Genomic DNA, 20,618 nt, shown 5'->3' on the forward strand with positions numbered 1-20,618 from the left:
TATAAAAAACCAAACATACACACAAACATACCATGCATAACTTGTAATAGCCTAGGGGGAAAGGATAACTTAACTCCTCCATGCCTGGCGACAAAGGTGGGTCTTAAGTAATTTGCGAAAGACAAGGAGGATGGGGGCCGTTCTAATCTCTGGGGGGAGTTGGTTCCAGGGGCCGGGGCCGCCACAGAGAAGGCTCTTCCCCAGGGGCCCGCCAAACGACATTGTTTGGTCGACGGGACCCGGAGAAGGCCAACTCTGTGGGACCTTATCGGCCTGTTCAGGAGGTGTAGCGAAACCAATTAATGGTGGGATGATTTCCCCTCTGCACACTCAATCCTGCACTGGTTGGTAAGAAGAGTTTAATTTGTACCAGGTACATATATCATACAACACAGTCCAAAACAAGTGTCAAGGGTGCTTCTTCAAGACGCAACTGAACTTTTTGGTTTTGCTTTGAAAACCTTGCTCAGTGAACCATGTGCAGGCATGTACATGGAAGAATCAAAACAATCACTTCATAAACGCTTGGCACAACATAGGAGAACAAACCAATCAGGACAAGATTCGGCAGTCTGTCTTCCTTTAAAAGACAAAGCCAGCAAAGTCCACATTTTAGACAGAGGGGACCACTAGTTTGAAAGAGAGGTCAGAGAGGCCATCTATGTCAAAATTGAACAGTCCTCTCTCAATAGAGGGGGAAGTATACAAACCTCTGCCTCCAGTCTAAAACACAGTCCTTTCAACAATTCCAAGGCGGCTCTATACCAGGGGTGTCAAACTTGCGTTGTCATGTGACATATCACAACTTTCCCTCCACTAAAGTGGAGGTGGGCATGGCCAGTGCATGATGCATCCAGCCCGCAGCTGAGAGTTTAACATATTGGAGTTGCATTTTGCAGAAGCTAGCCCACCCAGATAGCCAAAGCAATTAGCCAGTCTGCCTCAGACCAGGATATCAGGAACAGTAATCTTGAAGATAATTGAAGACAAGTACTGCAGTTTGTTAGGAAAATATTTACTTCTTTCGTAGCAAACCTACACCAACTTTTTACACTGTAACTATCTCTCTCCAGAAGATACTATACAAAATACTCTCAAATCTCTATCTACTAAACTCAGTTGCAATAGTCAGCTGCAAGTCTTCAGCCACCATATTCTTCTACAATAATCAGCCACCACAAGCCACTCTAATTCACAAGCCATAAGCCATACTAATTCAAAAGCCACACTTAAGCAAAGGTGCATCATGGTATATACTTTTGTCAACCAATCAGATTACATTACAATCTGTAAATTCACCATGACTAAGCAGTTTTACATTGTTAAAGTCATTACACTGATTGCAGTTCTTCTGTCTGCAATTTAGAATATTACGTCAGGTAGGGCCCTGATACTATATACATACGGGGTCCTCAGGTGACCCTGAGGACATAGATAAACCTCCAAGTGGTCTCAATGACTCTCTAAAACAGTGGCTCACCTTTCTAATTCCCGGACTCCTTAATACAGTTCTGTATGTTGTGGTGACCCCCAACCTGAAGTCTAGCACCAATTCTCCCAAAAGAGCTTTAAGCTGATTGGCAGGAAGGTCAGAGGGACACCCCCACTGTAAACGTCTGATTGGTCGAATTGTAAAAATATGTTCTACGGCACCAGAGTACAAGCTTTAGTTCCTAACACCATGGGGAATTTGTCTTTTCCCATGGTCATAGGCGACCCCAGTAAAATGGTCGTTTGACCCCCAAAGGGTCCCGACCCCCAGGTTGAGAACAGCTTCTCTAAAAGAATGCAAACGACCAGCTGTCTGCAAGGAATATAAATCCTTCTATTACCCACCATCCAGTCAGAGCTGAAGAAGCTTCTTGAATAAGAAGCAGAAATGTGTTCAAAGAAAAACCAGAAAGCCCAGTTGCCTCTTGAAAAAGCACCTTTTGGGACACTCATGACCCTGATGACTGAAAATCTTCATAGACAGTTCAAAACAAGAGTATTCTTTCCTACCTTCTTTTTCTTTTTTTTCTTCTGTGACCCATCTGTATCAAGTTTCTCCACATTTTTGCTCTTCTTTTTCTCTGTAAAACATTTAATAGTACAGGTAAACAATTCAGATTGCATCTTAAAAAAAATCTTCTGTGGCACACTCCCAGCTTTGAATGATTTTAAGTGCAGGATCAGTGATACCAAATTCCTCCAGAAACTTTATTTCTTGGATTCCAACGCCATTTGAGGAAATAATTACTACAATATTTCAAGAACCTGCATATTTTTGGATGAGTGTCTAAGTTGTGCTAGAAAAGTCAGTTATTTTTGTACAAACATCCAGATTTGCACCGGAATCTCCTATTATTTTGCAATTGGATTTTTTTTTGGCTAAAATAATATGCAAAGATACCTTGATTTGAACAAACCCTCATTTAGCAGATTTCAAGTTCAATGGATCAATTTACCATCCAAAGATCCTTCCCCGCCCCAATAAGAGATAAATGCATTGCAAATGAATCCTCCAGATGAGGCAGTTAAATTAATTTTCCTTCATTTAATCATTAGAGAAAATTATACCATTTGCCTATAAACTGCCTCAGTAATGTACTTCAAAACCCTCTCCTCAATTGGACCATTTAAAATGAGGTTTCACTGTGTTGTTGCTAATTTAATCCAGGCGTGAGGTTTCAGATATTTATTTTCTCACTAACTAGGATGGGGAAGCGAAAGAGGTGGGAGAATAAGGAAGTCCTGTGAAGGCAAGAAAATTAAGACAGGATGAAGCAACTGAAGTCAGATCACAAGGAGTTTTTAATGCAGGTAGTCCTCAAGTTACAACAGTTCGCTTAATGACTGTTTGAAGTTATGACGTTTAAAAAAGTGAATGATGACCAGTTTTCACACAAATGACTCACAGTCACGTGATTTACATTTGGATGCTTGGCAACTGATTCACATTTATGATAGGTGAAGTGTCCCGGGGTGACGTGATCACTTTTGGAAACCTTCTGACAAGCAAAGCCCATGGGGGGAAGCCAGATTCACTTAACAACCGTGTCACTAGTTTAACAGCTGCAGTGATTCACTTAACAACTGTGGCAAGAAAAGTCGCAAACTGAGGCAAAACTCTCTCAACAAATTTCTCACAGAAGTTTGAAATTTCTCCCTGAACAACATAAACTTTGGACTCCCGTTGTGGTCATAAGTTGAAGACTACCTGAAGTTGCTTGCTGGCAGGGGACAAGTACTGGGTGGTTTATTTTTATGCCTGTCACCCTGTTTCATTTCACACCGCAAACTTTCAATTCAGGTGTATTTGGAATATTAACATGTCACAAGAATATCTGCTCTAGGGAATCGGGGTTATAAAATAGCCATTTACTAGGCAATTTGGTGTTAATGCTCCTTATCATTCCCTTTTGTCACTATGATTGTAAGGGTTCCACGTAATACTCCTAATGAAAGAAAACTTCAAGGTTTGGATTTCCTTAAAGCTAGATTTTATTAGAGATGTCACAATGGCACTTCTGGGGGAAACCCAAATCTGAAAGCTTCCAGGACTTCCTTCACCTAAAGAAAAGTTCAAGTCCTTGCCCAATACCCACAGGTCCATCACAGCACCGTTCCAACTAGAGATGCCTCCCAGGTCCATTCTCCCAGGTGCAGGGCAATATGTCCTTGAACTTCTGAGAATATATCTCCCAGGCTCCATACAATTCCCCTTCCTAAACTCTCATCCTCTGAATATGTTGAACCTAGCTCCCTAAAGTCCTTGCCAGCGTAATCAGAGGCAGGGTTGCTATGACTTCCAAAAAATGTATTCTTTTTTCCTCTCTGAGCGATGGTGAGAAATTTTATAAATCATGTTACAGACAATGAAAAATGAAAGCCTCCAAAAGCAAGATAGAATTATAGAGACAGTGCTAGGGAAATAAAAACAAAGGACTCTGGAGAGGAAAAGTACATTATTAACTCATGATTAGGTTCTTACTTCTACAGATACACGAATCCCAGCGACCGATCAGGTCCCACAGAGTGGGCCTTCTCTGGGTCCTGTCAACTAAACCAGCGTTTCCCAACCGGTGTGCCGCGGCACAGTAGTGTGCCGCGAGACACGGTCAGGTGTGCCGCAGGAAGCTCCAGGTGGGCAGGGCACTGCCAGTGCCGGACTGCCAGTGCCTCCGACCTGGAGCTTCCACTCGCAGCCCGATGCAGCTGTTTCCGGCTGGGCCCCAAAGAAGGAAGGCGGGAAAAAGGAGGCAGGGGCGGGGAGGTCCGGCAGTAGGAGTAAAGGGAGCCGCGGCCGCCCCTGCCTCCCCACGGTGCCTCTGGCCAAACGCGCCCCTGGCTTCTCTGCCCTGCCCCATTGCCCGCCCGATCCGCCCCCTCTCCTCCTCCTCCGCCGCCGCCTCCTGTCTTGGGGCGTGATCCGCCCCCTCTCCTTCGCTGCCGGAGAGAGAATGGAAGGCGCCGTTGTCTTCGCCTCCGCCCGCCGGCTCCCCTCGCCCTCCCAGACGTCCCCAGCGCCCGGCCACGCGCCGCCTCCCGTTAGCCCAGCCGACCTTTCCCTGCTGCCGTTTTCTCTTCATGGCGCAAAGCCACACAGTCCCGGACTCCCGGATCGCTCGCTTCTCCGGTCAGCAAAGCCATCTGCCCAGGAAAACGCCGCGCTTGCTGGCCGGAAAAGCAAGCGATCCGGGAGTCCGGGACTGTGTGGCTTTGCGCCATGAAGAGAAAACGGCAGCAGGGAAAGGTCAGCCGGGCTAACGGGAGGCGGCGCGTGGCCGGGCGCTGGGAACGTCTGGGAGGGTGAGGAGGCTGATGGCTGCTGTTGCCTCTTAGCTGCAGAGCCGGCGGGCGGAGGCGAAGACAACGGCGCCCTCCATTCTCTCTCCAGCTCTCTCTCTCTCTCTTTCTCTCTCTGTTGCCGGCATGGTGAACGAGAGAGAAAGAGAGAGAGAGAAAAAGGAGGGGAGAGAGAATGAGAGAGAAAGAAAGCAAGAGAGAGAAAGAGAGGGGGGAAGGAGGGAGAGGGAAAGACATGGAGGGAGAGAAGGAGGGAGAGAGAAAGAGCAAAAAAGAGGAAGAAAGAAAGAGGGATGGAGAGAGAGAGAGAAAGAAGGGAAGGAAGAGAGAGAAAGAGGGAGGGACAAATAGAGTGAAATGGAGGAAGAGATTTTTTTTTTGTCCAAACTTTTCTTTAGCCCCCCCCCCCGCCCCCCCTTCAGTGTTCCCCAGAATTTTGAAAATATTAATAATGTGCCGCGGCTCAAAAAAGGTTGGGAAACACTGAACTAAACAATGTCGGTTGGCGGGCCCCAGGGAAAGAGCCTTCTCTGTGGCGGCCCCGACTCTCTGGAACCAGCTCCCCCCAGAGATTAGAACTGCCCCTACCCTCTTTGCCTTTCGCAAACTCCTTAAAACCCACCTTTGTCATCAAGCATGGGGGAACTGAGATATCTCCCCCGGGCCTATACAATTTATGTATGGTATGCTTGTGTGTATGTCTGTTTAATAATGGGTTTTTTTAATATTTTAAATTGTAAATTATTAGATTTGTTATAAACAGTTTTTATTGTGTTGTGAGCCGCCCCGAGTCTACGGAAAGGGGCGGCATACAAATCTAATAAATAAAAATAATAATAATAATAATAATAATAATAATAATAATAATAATAATAATATATTCTGACTGTTACAATCTGTGAGTTTTTCTGGAGAATTCAATGACAGGAGAAATGAAGATTGTTGATTTAGATAGTGTCTCCTTGAAAGACATAGCATTGTTAGTTTGGACAAAGAATCTCATATTAGCTATTGAGTATGGAGATAATAATGTCACGTGTTGGCAAATGCTTTTCTGTCTCAGGACCTGGATGATCTCACATCATTAGCTGAAGCTGAAATTCATAAATCAAAGCAATGATCACAAAGGTACAAACTTACAAGGACGTTTACAACAAAATGGATGAAGGAAGGCAAATTCAATATTTTGGAATGGTTGAGGCAAACTCCAGATCTAAACCCCAGGGAAATGTTGTGTAGGATTACGGAAAGAGCAAAATGCCATGGATGAATAGGCCAAAATTCTTACACAACATTAAAGACACACTGCCAATTACAAAAAGAGTAACATAGTTACTGAATCTAAGTAGCAATTATTTGTATGTTGGGTTATTCTGTTTCTGAAATATAGTAAATGAAATCTGTCATTTATGCCAAACGTCAACACTATTTTTGCACTTGGTCTTTTTATATGGTTATACCGATATAAATATAGTCTACCTGTTTATTCAGATTCACATAAGACCTTGGCAAAAATAGGATAAAAACCAGGAAATCTACAAGAGGACAAACATGTACACAAAACAGAATATCTGGATGGTTTTTATACATGACAAATAATTTCCACCCCATTTTTAATGTGTACTTTTCTATAGCATTACCACCTATTCTTGTATACATCAGTCTAGTGAAACAGAGAATGGAAATAAATGGGAATTTTCCCCCTCAGTAAAGAGGGTAACTTATATCAAGCTCAGTAAAATATCAAGGTCAGTAAAATCCGAGTCTCCATACAATAGCCTCTTTCCTTCTTATTCTCCCTTTCCTAGCGGAAGCCTATGACCATTTCTATTTGAGAATCTGCCAGGCAACTCAAATGCCTCAGCAGGAACTACTGAATTGGCTGGAGCTGCTGTTTGAATAGCAAGATTAATAGTGCCTCAGCAACTCTCTCTCTTAGGGTTTACAGCGGCTCTCTAAAGGCAGCCTTCTTAAGATTGACTCATCTGCATTGATATTCATGATTGATTCAGGTACTGCTGAATGTGACCACTTTGCAGCTGAAGTGCCCTTTTTGGCTCTATCTGTGAAAACATATGCCTGAGCTGGGAAAGTTGCCTCCATCTTTAAAGCCATGTAGCAAAGGAAGCCATTTCCTAAAATGTATCCTAGCTAGGTTCTTCAGCCTCCTCCATCTGTTCTCACCAGAAAATCGGAAAGAAATCATGGGTAAAGGAGTATCAAAACAGGTTAAATACAGGAGTGTTGTATTTTGCACCCAGGCCACCAAATGCTTGTCTTCTACAGTACAGCAAAGGGCTACTGTATCCCCACTTCAGAAGGTAGAAGTGTTTTACCAAAAGCGCTGCTCCAGCTGGGACCATGAGGGACATTTTATTTGAGGGGTGGTGAACAAATCCAAAACCAAAGAACTGCTTGTTTTGAATGGTGCCAGAGGAAAACTGATCTGGTGGGCTAATTCACATGGGGATAAAGTAAAGGAAGGGGTTAAACTTGTTTTTAACTTGATTCTATGTTGATTTAAACTCTTGTTCTTCTAAAAAAAAACCCCCAAAAACCCCCCAAAAAACAAAATAAGAGAGCCAATTTGATGTAGCAGTTAATGAACCAGACATGAAACTAGGAGATTTCTAATTCTGTCTTACACACAAAGCCGATTGGGTGACCTTGGGTCAGTCACTTTCTCTCAGTCCTAGGAAGCAGGCAAGGGTTCTGGGAAACCTTGTCAGGAACACTGCAGGGACTAGGCCAGGGGTGTCAAACTCGATTTCAGCGAGGGCTGCATCAGGGTTGTGTTTGATCTCAGGGGGCCAGGTGGTGGTGGCCGGTGGGCATGGCCAAGTTGACATCACTTGTCAAGGCTCTGTTTTCAACCATGATGGCCTCCTGCAGCCCTCTGCCAGTCTGTCTCCGAACATACCTCAGGGACCGCCTTCTGCTGCACGAATCCCAGCGACCAGTTAGGTCCCACAGAGTGGGTCTTCTCCGGGTCCTGTCAACTAAACAATGTCACTTGGCGGGACCCAGGGAAAGAGCCTTCTAGAACCAACTCCCCCCAGAGATTAGAGCCCTCTAGAACCAACTCCCCCCAGAGATTAGAATTGCCCCCACCCTCCTTGTCTTTCGTAAGCTTCTTAAAACTCACCTCTGCCGCCAGGCATGGGGGAACTGAGATACTCTTTCCCCCTAGGCCTTTACAATTTTATGCATGGCATGTCTGTATTTATGTTTGGTTTTATAATCTTAGAAGCCGATGTCTTAGAAGAACTTGAAAGATTAAAGATAAATAAGGCAATGGGTCCAGATGGCATCCACCCCAGAGTTCTTAAAGAACTCAGATCTGTCATTGCTACCCCCCTGACTGATTTGTTTAACCAATCCCTGTTAACAGGAGATGTTCCTGAGGATTGGAGAATGGCCAGTGTTGTGCCTATCCACAAGAAGGGCAGTAGAGAAGAAGCTGGTAACTACAGGCCAGTTAGCTTGACATCAGTTGTAGTTAAAATGATGGAGACGCTACTCAAAAAGAGGATAAATCAGCATCTAAAAAACAATAACTTATTGGACCCAAATCAGCATGGCTTTACTGAAGGCAAATCGTGTCAGACTAATCTCATTGAGTTCTTTGACTATGTCACAAAGGTGTTGGATCAAGGTGGTGCCGTGGATATTGCCTATCTGGACTTCAGCAAAGCCTTTGATACGGTTCCACATAAAGAGCTGATAGATAAATTAGTGAAGATTGGAATTAATCCCTGGATAGTTCAGTGGATTTCAAGCTGGCTGAAGCATAGACATCAGAGAGTTATTGTTAATGGCGAGTATTCTGAGCAGAGACAGGTTACAAGCGGTGTGCCACAAGGGTCTGTTCTGGGTCCTATTCTTTTTAATATGTTTGTGAGTGACATAGGAGAAGGTTTGGTAGGGAAGGTTTGCCTATTTGCTGATGACTCTAAAGTGTGCAATAGGGTTGATATTCCTGGAGGGGTCTGTAATATGGTAAATGATTTAGCGTTACTAGATAAATGGTCAAAGCAATGGAAACTGCAGTTTAATGTTTCCAAATGTAAAATAATGCACTTGGGGAAAAGGAATCCTAAATCTGAGTATTGCATTGGCAGTTCTGTGATAGCAAAAACTTCAGAAGAGAAGGATTTAGGGGTAGTGATTTCTGACAGTCTCAAAATGGGTGAGCAGTGTGGTCGGGCGGTAGGAAAGGCAAGCAGGATGCTTGGCTGCATAGCTAGAGGTATAACAAGCAGGAAGAGGGAGATTGTGATCCCCTTATATAGAGCGCTGGTGAGACCACATTTGGAGTACTGTGTTCAGTTCTGGAGACCTCACCTACAAAAAGATATTGACAAAATTGAACGGGTCCAAAGACGGGCTACAAGAATGGTGGAAGGTCTTAAGTATAAAACGTATCAGGAAAGACTTAATGAACTCAATCTGTATAGTCTGGAAGACAGAAGGAAAAGGGGGGACATGATCGAAACATTTAAATATGTTAAAGGGTTAAATAGGGTTCAGGAGGGAAGTGCTTTTAACAGGAAAGTGAACACAAGAACAAGGGGACACAATCTGAAGTTAGTTGGGGGAAAGATCAAAGGCAACATGAGAAAATATTATTTTACTGAAAGAGTAGTAGATCCTTGGAACAAACTTCCAGCAGACGTGGTTGGTAAATCCACAGTAACCGAATTTAAACATGCCTGGGATAAACATATATCCATTGTAAGATAAAATACAGGAAATAGTAAAAGGGCAGACTAGATGGACCATGGGGTCTTTTTCTGCCGTCAGTCTTCTATGTTTCTATGTTTCTAATAAGGGTTTTTAACTGTTTTAATATTGGGTTGTTATATGCTGTTTTTATTACTGTTGTTAGTCGCCCCGAGTCTACGGAGAGGGGCGGCATACAAATCCAATAAATCAAATCAAATCATATGGTAGGCCCATGGGACTATTTTTTGCTCTCCCCGTGGTTCAGGAAAGCATCCTAAAGATTGGGGAGAGTGAAAAATGGCCAAACGGGCTAACTGGAAGTTTGGAAGCGAACTTCCGGTTGGACTTTTGGATCGTTTTTCACTATCCCCAGGCTTCAGGAGGCTTTCCTGAACTCTGGGGATGGCGAAAAATGGCTGAAAAGGTGGCTGAAAACCAACTGGCCAGCATGCACATGTGCACTGGAGCAGACATAAGGCAATGCCTCACGTACCCTCAGATATGGCTATGTGCCATAGGTTCACCATCACTGGATTAGACAGTCACTTGTCTGAAATGGTATAGCAGGTTCTCCTGCTTGAGCAGGGGGCTGGACTAGAAGACCTCCAAGGTCCTTTCCAGCTTCTATTCAATTCAATTCTGTTCTGGAGCTCACGAATCACTGGGACCATCACAGAAAAAGGAAGTAGTTAAAGCAGAACAAGCCCATACAATGAGGAAGGAAGAAGCTAAAACAACAACAACAAATGAACAGGAAGCAGAAGAATGGTAAAGAACAGACCTAAATATATGTTAGAAAAATGTTCTCGCCTATCCTTTTCACTTAATTGCTTTTCTTTAGACTGGAACCAAGAATAGTTTCTTTAGGTATAAGGAGGGGAACATCAGAGTGTTAAAGGTTGCACATACTAAATAAACCTTTCCCCATATATGACTCCGTTTACCAATACAGTAGTACCTCTAGATACGAGCTGTTCCACATGCGAGTATTCCAAGTTACGAGCCGGGACGCGAGCGAAATTTCTGTTCAACACCCAAGCTCAAATTCGGGATACGAGCCGAGCTTCCACTAGGTGGCGCAAGAATCCTTGCTTCTGGTTATCTCAGTGCGGAAAAACAAAGTCTAAAGGCATTCGTTCGAGATGCGAGTTGATCGACATACGAGCTCGGGTCTGGAACGAATTAAACTCGTTATCTAGAGGTACTACTGTACAAATGAATTGATAATAATTGGTAAAGTATTTGTAATAACTGCTTACCCGAAAACCATACCTCTTTACCACAGGGGGCAGCAGAATGCATTAAATAATGGGGGGGGGGGGGGGAATAGGACCAGGAACATTAATTAGCACCCAGCTTTGATATGCCCATATGGAATAGGGATGGAGTTCTCACTTTTATCAGGCTTCTTTTCTTTGCTGTCTTTTTTCTTTGTCGGTTTGATGCTGCCTGAAGACTTGACTTTCTTTTTCTTCTTTTTTAACTTTAACTCTTCCGCGCTCTGCGTTTTAAGCTTCTTGGCCTTTGAAGGGCCAGTGTCCCCATCTGCCAGTTTCCGTTTCTTGGTTGGCTTCTCTTTCTTTTTATTTTTCGGTGTCTTGGCCTTTGCCACTGGGTTAGCTTGGGCACCTTCTGGGGTTCCTTGTTCTGTGTCCAGCTGTTTGTTTCCCAGGAGAGCTTTGAATGATGGGGGAAGGGATTCCGGCAACTGTACTGCAGATGTCTCTTGGGCTTGGCCATTGCTCTGAGCCTTGGCTTTCTTTGCTGGGGGAGGCTTGCAGCAGGTCCTCTTCAGCCCCTGTTTCCTTGCCCCCTTTCCCTTAGCAGCCGCTGCTTCCTTTCCAGAAGAAGGCAATGAGCTGATCTCTGTAGAAACAAATTTTTACAATTTAGCAACTACAGTAATACCTCGTCTTACAAACGCCTCGTCATACAAACTTTTCAAGATACAAACCCGGGGTTTAAGATTTTTTTGCCTCTTCTTACAAACTATTTTCACCTTACAAACCCACCGCCGCCGCTGGGATGCCCCACCTCCGGACTTCCGTTGCCAGCGAAGCACCCGTTTTTGTGCTTCTGGGATTCCCCTGAGGCTCCCCTCCATGGGGAACCCTGTCTCCGGACTTCCGTATTTTTGTGATGCTGCAGGAGAATCCCAGCAGCGCAAAAACGGGCGCTTCGCTGGCAATGGAAGTTCAGAGGTGGGGTTTCCCAGCAAGGGGAGCCTCAGTGAAATTGCAGCATCGCAAAATCACAGAGGTCCAGAGGTGGGGTTTCCCATGGAGGGGAGCCTCAGGGGAATCCCAGCAGTGCAAAAACGGGTGCTTCGGCTGGCAAAAGGGGTGAATTTTGGGCTTGCACGCATTAATCGCTTTTCCATTGATTCCTATGGGAAACATTGTTTCATCTTACAAACTTTTCACCTTAAGAACCGCGTCCCGGAACCAATTAAGTTTGTAAGACAAGGTATCACTGTATTAAGAACCTGCACCCTATAACAGACTGCTAGTTTATGGGTAAATCATTCCAACTCAACATCAAAAGTGTTGAATAAATGAATAAATAATAATAATAAAATAATAATGAATAAATGATACATAAAGAAATGGCATAAGCTATAAAAGCTTTTTGTTTCCCTGTCTCTTGCTGCTTTCTAGGTGCTGACTGAGCATTCTACAATCCATGAGTTTACTTGGTCGTGGCTATATTCCCGTTTCTGCTTGCTCCAGGAAATTCTCAGATGTAAGATTCTATCTTCTGATCGTATAATTATTTTAAATGCTCTTTTACCATGCCATGCTCTTCAGATATGTTTGTCTTAAAATTACTAGGCAATCTGGCCGATGGTTGGGAAGCATGGGATCTGATATTAATTTTTCTTTTTAAGAGGGAATCAAGTCAAGGTTATCTTAAATAGAATATTTTTGTTCAAAGTATATCACTTGTAAAAAGTATGCGTTGAGTTTCATGTTCCAAATGGTTAGCCTTTTGATGATTAGCTTTTAAACTGTTACAACACATTTTATTGGTGATAAGTCAAACGGTCCCAGAACCAGGACAGAGTTCAACTCAGCATTAACATGCTTCCCCAGTGCTGCCCAAAAACCAAAAAGGGACTCAGTTCAACCACACTTTTAGACAGTCCCTTGATCTTTCTCTCTTCACACAATATAGATCTTTGGATCTTGAGGGGTTTTTTGGTTTTTTTTCACAGCCATCTCTATTTAAAAGCTAGGGACTAATTTAAGCAGGCAGCAGAAAAGGAAAGAGAAATTTGACATATAAATATGATAACTATTCTATCTGCCAGCACTCCTGGGACTAATCTGCAAAATCTTATTCTCTTCAGGTCTTCTTTGAGCATACAGTAGAAAAATAGTTTGGTGTACAGTGATCCCTCGAGTTTCGCGTCCTCGAGCATCGCGAAAGGGCTATATCGCGAGTTTTCAACCCGGAAGTAAACTCCACCATTTGCGCATGCGTGCCCTTTTTTTCTATGGCCACGCATGCGTAGATGGTGGAGTTTCCCCAGCTGGGAAGCAATAAGAGCAATGGGGTGAGCGGGGGAAGGCCGGGCGGCGCGCGCGCGGGGGCCGCTTCCCAGCTGGGAAGCAATAAGAGCAACGGGGTGGGCGGGGGAAGGCCGGGCGGCGTGCGCGCGGGGGCCGCTTCCCAGCTGGGAAGCAATAAGAGCAACGGGGTGGGTGGGGGAAGGCCGGGCGGCGCGCGCGCGGGGGCCGCTTCCCAGCTGGGAAGCAATAAGAGCAACGGGGTGGGCGGGGGAAGGCCGGGCGGCGCACGCGCGGACAAGCGGCAGCAGCGAGGCGGCGGGGAAACCCCAATCTTCGGCTCCTCGCTGCTGCGGTGGAAGTAAAAACACCATCTGCGCATGCGCAGATGGTGTTTTTACTTCCGCACCGCTACTTCGCGAAAAATCGATCATCGCTTGGGATCCTGGAACAGAACCCTCGCGATGATCGAGGGACCACTGTATTTCAAAGGTTGCTGCCTATTGCTATCCAGTAGATACCAGTAGCAATCAAAGTCTTTCAGTGAGGTTGTCAGCAGGTCTTTATTTTAATCATTTGTTTGATTTTTTTTTTTTTTTTTGCTTTTCTTCATAAATATACCTAGTCAACAGAACCAAAATTCTCACTTTAGATACTTAGGTTGTGATCAACCATTTAAAGCTTTTTGTTCAGGCTGGCGTAACAGGGAAAACTTGAAATACACACACATACACACACACGCTTACGGAACACATCTATTGACTCAAAGTAGGGATGACCAAAATGAATGTGGACTACATGAGCGATCCTACATGAGCGATCCTTCATTTAGGATACCCATCATGGAATTAGAGTCTGTGCCTCATTCACACACACACACACACACACACACACACACACACACAACATGTTTTTTTGCTGAATTTGGAAATTAAGGGAGACTAGGATAGATCTATTTCGGCCTTATTTCGGCCTCATTAGCTAGCCATATCCACTGGGGCTTGAATCTGCAACCTTTGCCTTGTAAGGCAGAGAATTATACTCTAGGCTACAGTATCCAATCCCTTCGGCTCTGCACCAGGGAAGGGTTACATATTTTTGTGTCAAACCACCCTGGTGTGTGTATGTGTGTGTATATATATAGATATATATATAAAGACATATATATATATATGTCTTCAGAGAGGGGTGGCATACAAATCTAAATCTTAATAATAATAATAATAATAATAATAATAATAATAGTAGTAGTAGTAGTAGTAATAATAATAATAATAATAATAATAATAATAATAATAATAATAATAATAGCCTGGCGGCATAGATGAGTCTTCAGACTATTACGGAAGGCCAACCTGTTTTCGGTGTTCGAGTTTCCTCAGCATCACTTGAAGAGCTGTCACTTGATGATGTGCTGTCAGCAGGAGCAGGCTTCCCAGATGACTTTGCCTGAGCACTGACAGAGCCCTGTTTGGAGAACAGAGGATTTGCTGCCCCAGTGGATGCCTGGATCTTGTGAGGACCTGATAACCCCGTTAAAAGAGACTAAGAGTGAAGAAAAGAGAAAGAAATTAAGGTATGAACACGTGATCAATAGCACGGGCAGTTAACACAGTGATATATCCCAATCTCTTTGGTTAGCAAAATTTAATACTTATTACAACTTCATAGCAGTGTTGACACATGAGAGAAATGGCATGAAACAGAGATCTTGTTCCAAGCTCTCTTGCTCTTCATCAAGCTGTCATTCGCCCCGTCCCAATTACCCATCACTTACGCAAACAGGATGATAACCCATTTGTTCCCTCCCATGAACCCTTCCTCTCTCCCTAGCTTTCGATGGCAAGATGCCAGCAAGGCACCAAGCCAAAGACCTGGGAAGGCTCTTTTTTGATGGTCTCATCAGATCATAAACCCTAATTGATGGAACCCGTAACATGCCTTGCCTTCCTGTCCTGGTGGGCAAGGTAATTGCAATAGAGGGGAGGCATCTAAATTTAATCAGTTTTTATTCCCATGGGACTCAAGTTCCCCTGTATCATTTCTAAGTGTGCCTCCCCCAATAAGTTACTTGGATACATGCGTTTATGGAGCGATGTTCTGGCTACAAATTGAAGGGAGAGGGATGTCAAACTTAAGTTCTTAGAGGGGAAAAAACCCACACGACACAAGGCTCAAGCTGCGCGCATACGGCCATGGAATCCAAATCCTTCAAAACATTTGCTTTTTTCCTCTAACAAGCTTGTGTAATGTGTAGGCTAAGCCATGAAAAAATGAGTAGGCTGTCAGCACAGTTGTTGTAAAAAAGGCAAATGGAGTGGGGAGCTGTTAAATGCTTCAATTTTCTAGAAAAGGAGGGGAAATATTTATATGCTGTATGGATTTATAACCTGCAGGCTAAACTTGCTTCTCTGTTCATACCCTCTTATATATGCATATGGGAGGTTGTTAGCGATTACTAGAGTTTAGTTTAGTTTAATCAGATTTGTATGCCGCCCCTCTCCGCAGACTCGGGGCGGCTCACAGCAACAGCAATACTATGCTTGCATGCAAGACAAGTGTGTCATAGATTTACAGTTGGTACCACACATTGCTCATACATACAACTTTTATAGCTAAGGCAGGGCTTAAAATTGCAACTGAAAATGGCGGCTGCATGCACAGTCCAGCTCCTCCTGTACCTATTTAATGCTCTGTATTTTTCATTTTCATTAAATCAATCCGCCCTGATTAGTACAGAATGCATGCAACCAACATATTAATTATGGAGGTTTTGATTTTATAATCTTTTGTTCATGGATTGTGCAGACAAGGTACATTTGTTGACTCCCAACGGAAAGGTGATTTAATCATAAAAGAAAGACCATCTATCACTTTTTAAGATGGACTTAATTACTATTTTTGTCAGCTTTCCCAGGTAGACTCTACAGCCCTGGTTCCCAATGTGGGGCCCATACCCCACCGGGGGGCAATTTCATTTTTAATGGGGGCAATTGGAACCTTGTTTAAACTTAGTTAATGGCCTTTAAGGCTCCCTCCGTGTGAGCAGTTCACTTTTTGAATAATAAGAATTATATGTCCGGGGGGGGGGGCCCCTCGGGATTTTAGAGATGCTTAGGTGGGGCATGGCCAAATAAAAGTTGGGAACCACTGCTCTACAATAACAGAATCTTTAAAGTCTGGATGTGCTTCTCCCTCCATCCCCCTGTGAACCAGGGAGAAGCCTACCAAGGTTGCTTTCCCAAGTTATTTTCAGGCCACTTTTATCTGACTGCTGTCTTGGCAGCAGCTCTTCCTCCTGTCCTTCATGGTGGTTCCCCAGTCTTCTATAATTTCTGTTCCATTTTCTACTACTGGTATTATTACACTATTCTGCCTTAGTTAAGTTCTGATTAACTCCATTCTTATCCCCCAATCTGTAGATCCCAAATATCTTTCCCTTACACTTCTAGACTTTCTTTCTATGCATCCTATGCCAGTTCTGTCTTAGTACTATTGATACCATTCCCATAAACTGGCTCTCCATGGATGAGGTTTCTGCTGCTGGGGACTGCTCTTAGTGTTTCCTATTAATGGCACTGAGACAGTATTTTGTAGGCCTTGTGGGGCCTCGATTTCAGCCGACTTAAGCAACTATTTAATATCTCTGTGTCTCTCAGCTCTTGCCTTTCCACCCAGAAATCCACCTTAACTTCCTTCTGGCTGCTCTGACATTCTTCTTTACAAGTTGACCTTTCCTTGATCTTTGTTCACTCTGGGACACTCCCTGCTCTTGGCTTTGCCGTCACACTTGCCCCTCCATTCATATGTGACCAGTTGCTGCTTCCCCTACAATCCCCAATGAGTGCAGTTCTTCAACTTGGTTAAGTCACTTGCCATGTCCCAGTCTTGATCTGACTGCCAGGCCTTCCAGAACTGATGCCTGGCTTCTTGTTCATATCCCAGGCTTTCCCTAACAATAATACTAGTACAAAACCCTGGCTTTCTCCACTGGGCCTGGCTATTCAGCTGAATCTCAAGCCCTCTGATTGTCCATGTTTGGATTCACCAGAGCAACGGATCCTCCTGACAACTTGGATCATATTCTTTCCTAATGACTACTTCCTCCATCTTCAGGCGTCTAGTTTGCTTTATCCCTCCTCCCTCCCCTCTCTCTCGGTAAGATAAGATAAAATATCCAATGATGCTAAGTGAACGTGTACAGGAAATCATGAATCAATACCTGAGAAGCTTCTTGTTCTTCATCACTGGACTCCTCAGATGAGCTCTCTGACTCTTTTTTTGGCTCTTGCTTCTGCTGGGTGACTGCAAAAAGCAAACAGTGACCTCAGAGTTCTGGAAAAACTAAACGCTGCTGTGAGGTAAAGAGTGTGGAAACTGAGAAGATCAAGTCAAATTAAGGTTTATGTTCATTGTTCCCCTCACACAGTGTGACTCTTAACATTCTTAGTTTTGCTTATTATAAAGACTTCATGAAAGTTCACGAGAGGGGAATTGCAGAGGTATCTTTATCTTATTTATTTATTTGATTTGTATGCCGCCCCTCTCCGTAGACTCGGGGCGGCTAACAGCAATAATAAAAACAGCATGTAAATCCAATACTACAACAACTAAAAAACCCTCATTTTAAAACCAATCATACCTACAAACAAACAAACAAACAAACAAACATACCATGCATAAATTGTAAATGCCTAGGGGGAAAGAGTATCTCAGTTCCCCCATGCCTGACGGCACAGGTGGGTTTTAAGGAGCTTATGAAAGGCGAGGAGGGTGGGGGCAATTCTAATCTCTGGGGGGAGTTGGTTCCAGAGGGCCGGGGCTGCCACAGAGAAGACTCTTTCCCTGGGCCCCGCCAAACGACATTGTTTAGTTGACAGGACCCGGAGAAGGTCCACTCTGTGGGACCTAACTGGTCGCTGGGATTCGTGCAGCAGAAGGCGGTCCCTGACATAATCTGGTCCGGTGCCATGGAGGGCTTTATATGCAATGAAAGAGGTCCTTGTAGCAGTTCTATTTATTATTTTATTTGGAAGAGTAGATACTGAATTTGGCAGTTCTAAAATAATAAATGTCAACAATGGAGAACTGAAATGTTAGTCTAATGTTAGACTTGTTGATATTGGTGATTTAAATGTTCAAATACATGAACCTTTGTTGGACTCTATCTGAGGAATTGGTGGGCTTCTTCTGGGTGAGGAATGGTGAGCTAAGATGACAACTGCATGGGGTAAGATGTGAATGAGCTAAGATGACAACTGCAGCTAAGACCCAACGATCAGTGAGGAGACCGGTCTCTTCAAACCTCTCTGGATCAGCAGAAGAAAGAAGAGCGCCCACTTGTGCTCCAGACGACTGCTCTTCACAAGAAAATCAAGACAGTGATTTCGCCTACGTTTTGAGGACTGGGAGACAAAGGGAACCATCCTGTTCTCAATTGCAGAGCCTTTTAAAGGGCACTGACCAAGGTTAAAAGAAGACATGCTTGTATAAATCTGGGATTCCTTTATGGGCTTTTTGCTGACACTGTGACTGAAATATTAACAATTTAGGTATTTCTATATGGCTAAACGATAGGTTATGGCAGCTATGCTGGCTGGAGAATCCTGGGAGTTGAAGTCCACAAATCTTAAAGTTGCCAAGGTTGAAGATCTCTGGGTTATGGGAAGAAGAGATACTTGCATATGATATTATAGGGGTTGATGAATTATTATGTTTGTACTTGTGATGAAGATCAGAAGCTACGCTTTTAGATTCTTTCTTTTTTCTGTACACTTTTTAATTATTTTTTTCTTTTTCTTTTTTCTGAATTTAGCTTACATTTTCTTTTACTATTGTTGTTAAAGCTTTCAATATATTTTTTTAAAACGATAAACTGTTATGCTCAACTGTTTGCACCAAAAATATCTCAAGAGTGGGGGAGGCTGACGTGGAGGAACACTTCAAGGAAAGAAAGAAATAATTCCAGGAGCTCAGCTGTTAAGCAAGTGCAGAGGTGTGATTTTGACATAAACATGTCTCAAGTGGGTACCATTTTTTTTTAAATTTTAGGACCAAGCTGCATTGTGTGGGCAATGCCATCTTATGTGCTTATAACAAGCAGTGCTTCCAAATATCTACTTTTCACTGGGCTTCCAAACTTCCCAGTGTTTCTGAAGAAGATCCTCCTGCCACCCACCTCTGGTGGAATCTGGCTTTTCTTACCAGGCTGTGTCTTAGGCTTGGTTGTTGTCGAAGTGTCTGCTTCTTCCTCACTGCTGTCTGAAGAACTGTCTGAAGAGCTCTCCTTATGTATAGTGATTCCAGAGGGCTTAGGAGTCAGAGCCTGTACTTGGCTTGGTTTAACCTTTGGGGAGGGAATTTGTTCTTCCTTCCCTGTTGCTTTTGTGGCAGATTTCTGGGGTTTGTTGGAAGCAGCACTGGTCTGTACACCCTTTCCTGAAGGAGTGGCTACTTTGCCAGCCACACGCTTAAAAAAAGGATGAATAGGAGGCTGTAGAGGAAAACAACGACAACAACAACACATAACCAGAAATGCATTTTAAAATGTGTATTTTTTTGGAAACAACAGACATTTGTGTCTGAAACAAAACCAATACAGGACTGCAAATCACAGACTATGTAAATCTGCTCAGGATGCCCCAGTTTCTATTGCTGTTTCACAGAAGTTCAATATATACACAAAAAACCCTTCAAGATCAAACTGCTTTATCTTTAATGCAATTAGCCATTCCAAAATGTACATAACGAATTTCTACATGACCTGCGCTGCAGAAAAAGATAAAAAAAGAACCACTAGATTGACAATGCAAGTCCACCAGTATCAAGATATCAATACCTCCCCTGGTTCCAATAAGAGAACCTGCAAGATTAGTCTGACCTTTATAGTATCTTATCTACCCTGAAGAGTGGCCTATTGTATGGAAAAATGATCTTTCCTTTTTTAAAAAAAAATGCACAATACAAAACTAAAATCAAAAACAGATATGAACACATTTGAAGAAAAAAGAAAAAGGAAAATACAAAACAAAAGAAAAACAAGAAGAATGTTAGAATTACAAAAATAAAATAAAATAACAATTGGAGAGATATTTGACCTCTCCTTTTTACCTGCTTTGCTGATTTCTCAGCTTCTTTGCTATCTGAAGAATCAGAGCTGCTGCTCTCTGAGCTCTCAGCAGCTTTTGGAACAGGGACAGTTCCTGCTTTTGTTGAGGCTGCCCCTCCTTTCCCTGTTGGCTGAGGTATGCTTGATGTGAGCCCTGTATTCTTGGCTGTTGCGCTTTTCACAGGACTGGGAGAAGGTTGGGCTGTTACCTGAGCTGGTTTCTATGGAAATAAAATGTTGCAGAATTAGACTGTGTCAAAGACAGAGTAATTCCTTAAAAAAAAATTTTTTTTAAAAAAATTTGTATATAAATATTTTGAAAACAGTGTATTGTCCAGGCATTTCATTTTACAAAAACAAACAATAGATATGATAACAATGACAGTAATAAACAGTAATTATATCAATATTAATAGTTCTATTGACTTGTAACAAGACAAATTCCTTGTGTGTCCAATCACTTGGCCAATAAAGAATTCTATTATACA

At 43.2% G+C, this 20,618-nt stretch overlaps 2 protein-coding genes across 2 annotated transcripts in view; one reads left to right on the forward strand and one right to left on the reverse strand.

Annotated features, from left to right (window-relative positions):
• The window catches only part of CD74 (CD74 molecule), a 119,204-nt gene that overhangs the window by 41,466 nt on the left and 57,120 nt on the right, over window positions 1–20,618 (forward strand). The gene's annotated exons all lie outside the window — the stretch shown is intronic.
• Window positions 1–20,618, reverse strand: part of TCOF1 (treacle ribosome biogenesis factor 1) — a 56,698-nt gene that overhangs the window by 7,112 nt on the left and 28,968 nt on the right. The window contains exons 12-17 of the mRNA XM_070739064.1: window positions 20,133–20,351; window positions 19,227–19,515; window positions 17,245–17,327; window positions 14,378–14,567; window positions 10,909–11,379; window positions 2,002–2,072 (exon numbers count right to left, since the gene is read on the reverse strand). Of these exons, the coding sequence (XP_070595165.1) occupies window positions 2,002–2,072; window positions 10,909–11,379; window positions 14,378–14,567; window positions 17,245–17,327; window positions 19,227–19,515; window positions 20,133–20,351 (1,323 nt within the window). The remainder of the gene's footprint in view (window positions 1–2,001; window positions 2,073–10,908; window positions 11,380–14,377; window positions 14,568–17,244; window positions 17,328–19,226; window positions 19,516–20,132; window positions 20,352–20,618) is intronic.

Source organism: Erythrolamprus reginae, chromosome 2 (assembly GCF_031021105.1).
Source record: "Erythrolamprus reginae isolate rEryReg1 chromosome 2, rEryReg1.hap1, whole genome shotgun sequence".
Taxonomy (NCBI): domain Eukaryota; kingdom Metazoa; phylum Chordata; class Lepidosauria; order Squamata; family Dipsadidae; genus Erythrolamprus; species Erythrolamprus reginae.